Source organism: Microtus oregoni, unplaced genomic scaffold (genome assembly GCF_018167655.1).
Source record: "Microtus oregoni isolate MIOR12 unplaced genomic scaffold, Mior012 000053F_ref0000044, whole genome shotgun sequence".
Taxonomy (NCBI): Eukaryota; Metazoa; Chordata; class Mammalia; order Rodentia; family Cricetidae; genus Microtus; species Microtus oregoni.
Window position 1 is genome coordinate 6,332,105 of NW_024543829.1, and position 9,032 is coordinate 6,341,136.

The window sequence follows — 9,032 nt, forward strand, 5'->3', positions numbered from 1 at the left end:
CACGCTGCTGACCTCAGAGGACACTTCTGACAGATTTCCAGAGAGGTTTTTCAAACACTTCCAAAATTGTTTGACTCCTAGAGCACAAGTAACTGACATTATGAAAAACTCACATTTTTTTTTTTGAGTGATTGTGTCTATCAGAAGAAATTAACGTTGATACTTTTCATAGCGCTCACAGGCGATATTTTGCAATCAGTCTGTTGAATACATGTCAAAATTGGGGGAAGGGATAGACTTTAAAAACCTAAAGCAGTGGCGAATAAAAAAGAATTTCTATTTGTCTTACTTCAATAAATTATTCAATGCTGAGCTCTGCACCTTTTTATCTGGTCTAATGGCATGGAGCAGACAGCTACGTCTCTGTCCACACGACTGATCTTTGCAGTTCTAGAAACATTTCTTTACTTGATGTTCTGAAGGTTCAAACAAATGTCTTTGCCTGTTAACGAAGTTCATATTATTAAAAACAAGGAGAAACTCGTGTTTTCAAGGCTCATCATTTAGTATTGAATAACCATCGATGAGCAGCTCTTCCCAGGGGAAGAATATTTCTGTTCTCGCATTCCTTAGTTGCCTGTAGTTATTTGTGTAGGATTGAGGCCTCATACAAGTAACATTACATAGACTAGCGGGTTGTACTTGTTCATGTAGCAAACACACACACAAACACACACATACAAACACACACACACACACACACAAAGTGTGCATGTACCAATTAATGAGAAAAGAGACCATAAATTTGAAAGAGAGAAAGTAGGAATATATAGGAGGTTTGGGGGGGAGAAAAATGATGTAATTATATTATAATCTCAAAAATAAATAAAATAATTTGAAAATATTAATCAAACTAATAGTCAGTCATTAAAAACAACAAAAAAAGGGAGCCCAGTGTAGTGGTACATGCCTGTAAGCTTAGCACTCACTGGACAGAGGCAGGAGAATGAGGGCAACCTGTTGTACACAGCAAGTTCCAGGCCAGTTAGAGCTACGTAATGATACTTTGTATAAAAATAAAATAAAATAAGAGAGCATGCCTCAGAGTGTCCATTGATTTTGTCTTTATATGATTAGACAGTTATAGATTTAAAAAATGTAGATAAGTATATAAAAAGATACATACTAAGATGTGTAAAATATAATTTATTTTTTGTATCAGTAGACTAGTTTACTGACTTAATATACATTGTATTCTAATGTATTTTAATAGGTTTTCTCCCAGTATGGGGATAGAAAACAATAATTAGCCTTTCACCATCTGGATCATATTTCCTCTGGGTTTCAATGTTTCCATCTAGAAATGAAGAACTGATCAGACAATTTTCTCAGGGTTCTCTCTGACAGTTATAGAAGGAAAGGAGGCTCAAGCTGCCAATCTCTCGGAACATTGTTATTACCTGCAGGAAAGTAGAGATCTTGTCACTCGTCTATGAGATGTGACCAAATAGCAGCTCTATTGAGGGCTACAGATGTTTACCTGAGAGGAAGCCTAAGCCGCTCTTGGACAATTTGTGCACACACTGTATGCTCCTATAAATGGTAGGGTCATCTTTTAAGGTCAAGGAAAGCAGAAAGCTGAGCGCATGACGCAATCTAGTACTTTCCATCCTGGCACTTGGAGAAGAGAGGAAGAAACATACCGGTGTCCTCTGCCACCAGAGATGTCCCTCTGCTGTGATGAAACGGGGTCTGTCAGGGTTTAAAAACAGAACACCGTCACGGAGATGGCACCGAATCGTGGCAAGAAATGCTTTGAATAGTTTCCACCCTCACAGGCTCCTCTTCCCACTCACGCCCTGCTTCTATTTAAATCCCATGCGCCTCTCTCTCACACACATTCCCTCCTTAGCCAGGACCCAGACTGCCTGCAGAGAAGAAACAGGTAGCATGGCTCCGGGAGAAAATGAAAGGGAGGCGGGGCCCGCCAAGAGTGCCCTCCGGAAGGTACGCACAGCAACTCTGGTTATCAACTTGGCTCGCGGTTGGCAGCAGTGGGCAAATGAGAACAGCACCAGGCAGGCCCAGGAGCCTGCAGGCTGGCTGCCTGGAGCGACCAATGACCCACCGCACACTCCTAAGCCAGTGGCATGCCCCACTCCCCACCAGCATGCCCCCGAACCTCCATTTCCAAAGCCAGATGGACATGGACGTGGACAACCCTCAGAGGACGCCTCCGAGGTCTCCCACATCAAGAGGAAAGAGGTGACCAAAACAGTTGTCAGCAAGGCTTATGAGAGAGGAGGAGATATGAACTACCTGAGCCACAAGTATGAGAACGAGGGGGGTCCACCTGAAGCTGTTCAGCCGGAGAATGACATTGACAGACTTCTCAGCCATGACTCGCCAACGCGGAGAAGAAAATGCACTAATCTGGTGTCCGAGCTGACCCAAGGCTGGAAAGTGATGGAACAGGACGAGCCCACGTGGAAGAGTGACAGCATAGACACGGAGGACAGTGGCTACGGAGGGGACATGGAGGAGAGACCCGAACAGGAGGCGGTGCCAGTGACTGCTGCCAGGATCAAGCGCCCCTTGCCCTCCCAGTAAGTGATTGTATCCTCTTCTCATTGTGCCTCAATTATTAAAGAGTTCCAGCCAGCAGTAGAAATACGGAGGGAAGGATTGCTAGTTAGACTGAGTCCTTTAGGGCAGGCACACCTCTGGCCTGGAAGGAGAGTGCTAATTTAGGATGTGTCCCTTCTGATCCGTGCTGTTTACTGTCTCACCAACAAGTGCGAACAGAAGTCAGCACTATCCTCCAACTTTCTGAGTTCAATTTGTATGTTGACCCCTTTTCTGATGTGTATAGTATAGGGTCAGAAAAGAAGACACCCAGAAACTAAGACACACCAAAGTCACAGGAACAGTAAGTGGGGCAGCAGAAAAGGCTGAATCTGAGCTTTGCCTTAATGCATTCCCTTAGCATAAAGCCAGACGTCAGCTTAATTGATCTCAATGAACTCCAAAGTACAGGGTTTTAGGACAACTATATTGAAGGCTTTTAAAAGAGACAAAATAATGGCTTTTGTGTGTGTGCATGTATGTGCGTGTGTGTGTACGTGCAAGCCCGTTTGCACACAAACCCCTACACGGGGGTGTGGAGGCGGGAGAAGTATGCCAGGTGTCTTGCTCTGTGGCCCCTTTCTATACAAGACAAGGTCTCACTGAGCTGGAAGCTCGTCTGGCTGGCCAGCGAGCACCAAGAAATCTGCCTGTCTGCTTCTCAGTTCTGGGATTACAGAATTGGCCATGCCTATATGTGTTTTTATTTTTATGTGATTCAAGCTCAGGTCTTCATTTTTTTGCATAGCAAGAACTGTTACCCACTGAGCCATCTCTCCAACCTAGCTTGATGAATTTACTCCCTGCTCCCTCCACCCATTCTAGTAAAAATGCTTTCCTTGGACTTTGAATTGGTTACCAATTTGTAGGAAGAATCGGAGGCTTGTTAGGAGAACAGAGATCATAGCTGCTGACCAGCAACAAAGGCCCTGTCTTTTACATAATCCTGGCACGTGTGATCCTGATGACCCACTAATCAACTACTGATAGTCCCTGGGTAGTGCCAATGCACAGAGGAGCAAGCCTCCCCAGCATTTCCCTGTGTTGTGGGCCAGGGAGCCTAGGTTCTAAGACAGTAGGGCGCTCGCTGCCTGTCTGGTGGGGGCAGCACACCCATCTCTCTTCATAAATATCCCAACTGTATTCATAAATATTTCAAATGTGGGCTAGGAAATTCACTCTTAGGCCCCGTGTCATATTGAAGCTGGGATTCGGGTGAAGGACATTTATTAGAGAACTTTCCAGAACCATTCCATTAAAATAGATTATATATAAAACTCCTGGTCATTTTATTTTCTGTTCATTTTATTGCCATTTAATAACTTATTCAAATAGTTACTCCCCAAAGGAGAGAACCATGGTAAACTTGGCTCCCACGTTGACACTACACAACTAGTGAGCTGCATTCAGGTAGGAAAGCAGCATTCAGAGCAAGCTGCTTTTAGAGTAGACAGATTAGGAAGAATGTTTCCAAGGTACTTTGCCTATCACATCTGGTACGATTAATCATTTTGCATATTCTCAGAGAGGAAATAATTGTTGGCTATGAGAAACTGCACAGGCCGAGAACATTTGAGTGAGTTCAGTGCTGGTCTTCTAAACTATGGGTGGCATGGTAATTTCCTTGTTGTCCATTTAGACTGTATTGTCTTTGCAAAGATCAACCTAAAGCAGGGTTGTCAGCCTTCCTAATGCTGCGACCCTTTAATACAGTTCTTCCCATTGTGGTGACCCCCTAACCATAAAATGATTTTTTGTTGCTACTTCATAACTGTAATTTTGCTACTGTTATGAGTCAAAAGGTGTTTTCTGATGGTCTTAGGTGACCCTTGTGAAATGGCTGTTCAACCCTCAAAGGGGCCACAACACTCAGGTTGAGAACCACTGATCTAAACCCTTTTCACCTGAAACTTTAAAGCATACAATAGCATGATATTATTGTATTCAGTGACCTAAAATATACCTAGGACTTCAGAATTTCTAATTCCAATTTAACCCTGGCCCTTTCATACTTTTAACAGTTCAAGATACAAAACCATCCATACAAGATGTTGTTGGCATGGAAAAGATCCTATGCAGCATATGCCTTCCAAGTGTTTTACAATTTTAAAATAGACTTATTTATTTATTTAGTTTTTGAAGGCAGGTTTATCTGTGTAACAACCCTCCTGTCCTGGAACTCACTCTGTAGACCAGGCTGGCTTCGAACTCACAGAGATCTGCCTGCCTCTGCCTCCTGAGTGCTGGGATTAAAGCAGTGTGCCACCACGTATGGCTATACTTCTTTTCTAATTTTTGTTTTGTTCCATTTTCTCTTATTTCGGGGAATCACAATATGACAATGAAATGAGATTTAGAAAATGCTTCATTTAAAAGATAATGGCTTTTTCATAGATTTATTTCCAAACCAACATTAACTCTTATTCCAAAACAATATTAAGTTCCAATACTTAGGGCACCTAAGTTCCAAAATCAAAGAAGAAAACAGAAATTACATCTTAAAAACCAGAAAGTCATAAAACATGAAGTTTAAAGAAATTGCCTCCTGATGCTAGCATAAAGTTTTCTACTATACCTTTTCCCTTTATAAAAATTACAAAATAAGGATACCCACATAAGACTATTTAAGGAGGTCATGAGTTCAATTGGCCACCTGGATGTTAATGTAATATTTTTCATTTGTGCATAACATCACTGAATTCTTCAGCCTGGTGCCTCTACACTTTAGTTGCAAATGCAACTTGATGTTACATGGATTCTCTTGGCAAATGTCTTTTAGGGTGCATTTCCCATTATCCAACGGCTACCCAAAGAGCTTAGGTGGTATCATTAAGGACAGATGGAGTAGCTAAGCAGCCAGGAGTTAGCTTCCAAGTTTGTGCAAATGAGACTTTACTGCATCACACCTTCAGAAATATCTCATGCGTTGTAGCTGGATGGATCCTCATTTTCAAATACGCCAGATTTTTTTTTCTTTGAGCTAGCTATGATCATTAGATTACACCTGTCTTCACCACTGAGCTCTCAGGGATACGTTTACTGTTCCAAGATTTTGCATTCTACACTGGGAAGGCTAGCAGGCAGCTGATGGCGTAGGGGTGACAGCTCTCTTCAGTGGGGCTGAGTAAAATCTAGTCCACTTCAATGTGGTGCTACTTTTAGAACTGTTTCAAACTTAAGGGACTGCAATAAGCTTGTGTTGTATAGTATTGTTTGCTGCTTTCCCCAGTTAACCTTGCTGCATGTTCTTCTCCATATGGCTATGAAAGTGTTACATCAGAGCCTTCCCTTCCAGTCCTAAGGGACAGTGAGACCAGTCACAAGACTTTCTGAAACATCAACGTGGGAGTTAGTGAAATTTCGCCATCTAGTGGATGCTGTTTCTTTCTCTGATGACTTTATTGTACTTAAACAGATCTGGTGAGATTCATGGTGGGCTGCATCAATCTCTTCCTTATGGAAGGAGAGCAAACATTTGTCTCCTGGCACCAGGATGATGTGATGAGTGTCATCAACTCAGGGATATCCTGACATAACAGAGCTTGGGACCACAGGGGAGGGGACTGGAATACCTTAGAAACAGTTACTGTGATTCACTGGTCCATTTGCCATCTGAGCAGAATTTAGCAAGTTTGTACATTGACAGATAAACCTGGTGCACTCTCGAGTCGAGAGCAGTGAATTCTGAGTGCTCAGAGTCCTGTCAAGCCTCTGATAGAGAACTCATATCTTCAGTTCCTATGCTTCCAGACATGAGGCCACTTAGTGCTCCGCAGAATAAAGGTGGCTGCCTTAGGAAGATGGGGTAATTTTTTTTTTTTTACAAAGAAAAACAAAGTGATAAAGTCTACTAAATTGGAGATACAGAAGCAACAGAGTTTTTCAAGTACAAAATTTAGCGATTTGAAAACTGAGTCTGCATCTTTTATCACAATGCATTGTTTCAAGAACTGGGTTTGTAGTTCTAATGAAACAATGCATTCCAAAATTCAGGGGAACACACACACACACACACATATATATTCTCATCTCCACCCATGCAGACACACACACACACATGCACACACACACATATATCCTCATCTCCACCCATGCAGGTATACACACACACACACGCACACACACACACGCACACGCACACGCACACACACACACACACACACATATATATCCTCATCTCCACCTATGCAGACACACACACACACACATGCACACACACACATATATCCTCATCTCCACCCATGCAGGTACACACACACACACACACACACACACACACACACACACCCTCATCTCCACCCATGCAGGCACACACACACAGTCTTTGAAAATCAACCATCTATTACATGCTATCACTAAATGCTGGTGGCATATCACACTCATTTTTAGCTTCGGTTTTGCAGAATTCTTCCTCTGCTATACACTAAAGCAGTTTTGTTTAGTTTAGTTTCTTTTTCCTGAGACGGGGTTTCTCTGTAGCTTTGCAACTCGTCCTGGAACTCGCTCTGTAGACCAGACTGGCCTTGAACTCACAGAGATCCTTCTGCTTCTACCTGCCCAGTGCTGGGATTAAAGGCTTGTGTCACTACCGCCCAGCCTCAAGTAGTATTTCTTAAGAGTTTCATTCTGACCTCTTGTGGTGTCTTAACTTGGCTTCAAATTCCAGCTTTAGTCTTTCATCTAATAGTTTTGTCTTTAGGGCAGTCTGTAATCTTCTTGGCTTCAGTTCCCTCATCGCTACAGCTGACTGAAATATTACCCATCATTCAGTATTCTTACTGTCAGCAAGTGTTTTCTGTTTGTGCAACCTGATGTCTTAAAAAATTGTGTACATTACTAACATGCATGTAAATCGGCTCTCAAGGGGAAAATGCACACAATTCTGCAGTGCACAATGCCTATGCACTACCATGCAGTTCGCAAGCTTTGGTCGAGGGGCTGGAGGTTGAAACACACACACAGAGACAGAGATATGGACCTCTAGTCACCGGTAAGAAGCCCTTTCTTCAATAGTATCATGGAGGCTTAATATATCCAACAGTCAAGTGGGCCAACAGGTGAAAACCTTATCCTCGGATCCTCAAGGCAAGGCAACACGTGCTCGTGAAGCAGAGCTGGTAAACAACTTTGACACAGCTTTCAGTAACTCAAATCAGAAGGAAAGTAAAGATCTCTAGCAGGGAAGAGCAGCTGGAGGCCAGGCCTCCAAACGGTCCCAACACAATCCTATAAAGACTCCAGTCTGCATAGTAGTACCAAATAAATGTTTGGGAAATAACTAGTTTCAGAAGCCCAGAGAACTGGTTCCAGCTCAGGAATGTTCATAACATAAAACGTATTAGAAACATACTTTTATACTATAGGTGAGCAAGGTTTTGGGTTTTTTTTAAACATGAGTTTATCATCATTAGTGTTTAATCTATCGATGTTACAGAGAAAACAGCCTAGGATATAAAGTAAGAATGATGGAAAATTTTCCCTTTTTCTTTGTAAGTAGTAACATGCATTTTTGTTATAGCAGGAACTATAAAGACTTAACACGCACAAAGGGAACTGACCCTTGCTGTTCGTGTGTCAACCTTGCTTCTCTACCTTCTCTCCTTCAGGGCGAACAGATACACAGAGACACTCAACTGTAAGGCCCACCGGAAAAGCAGCCAAGTGGACAGCCTGAAAGGGAGGTGGCAGCAGTGGGCCGATGAACACATCCAGTCGCAGAAGCTCAATCCCTTCAGTGAGGAGTTTGACTATGACCTGGCCATGTCCACTCGGCTTCACAAGGGAGACGAGGGCTACGGCCGTCCCAAGGAGGGAAGCAAGACAGCCGAGAGGGCCAAGCGCGCCGAGGAACACATCTATCGGGAAATCATGGAGTTGTGCTTCGTTATCCGCACCATGGCTCGCCACAGACGCGATGGCAAGGTCCAGGTGACCTTCGGAGAACTCTTTGATAGATATGTTCGCATTTCAGATAAAGTGGTGGGCATCCTCATGCGTGCCAGGAAACACGGACTGGTGCACTTTGAGGGGGAGATGCTATGGCAAGGCAGAGACGACCATGTTCTGATTACTCTCCTTGAGTAAGTTCTCAGGGAAATCAACTTAGTGAAATAATGTAGTAATAGTAAGGACAAAGGCAAGCTGTGCTGGAATGTTGTTATCAATATTAAATGATTTTTTACAAATGGCTTTTGGTACTATTTCTGAGGTTACGACATAAAGATTGCAATAAAACACACTCAGAACATTTTAGAAGTATACAGACTTTAATACAAACACAGTATATTGATGTTTGAAATTTCACTTACCTTTTTAGACAAAAATATTTGGCCTTCATTAATGAAATTATTAGATTTAAAAATACAGGTTTAAAAAAGCTGACCTTTAGATACCGTAGAACAACATCATAATAGCAATCATTTTTATGGGCAAAATTCATTTAAATTGGATAAAATTTAATTGCCTTT

The 9,032-nt window shown here is 42.5% G+C and overlaps 1 protein-coding gene across 1 annotated transcript; it reads left to right on the forward strand.

Moving 5' to 3' along the window:
* The first annotated feature begins 1,825 nt into the window (after positions 1-1,825).
* On the forward strand, positions 1,826-8,753 carry Abra (actin binding Rho activating protein). Its single transcript, XM_041637649.1, has 2 exons — positions 1,826-2,546; positions 8,172-8,753. Exons 1-2 carry the CDS (start codon positions 1,891-1,893, stop codon positions 8,647-8,649), a joined length of 1,134 nt encoding a protein of 377 aa, XP_041493583.1. The 5' UTR covers positions 1,826-1,890; the 3' UTR covers positions 8,650-8,753.
* The last annotated feature ends 279 nt before the right edge of the window (positions 8,754-9,032 follow it).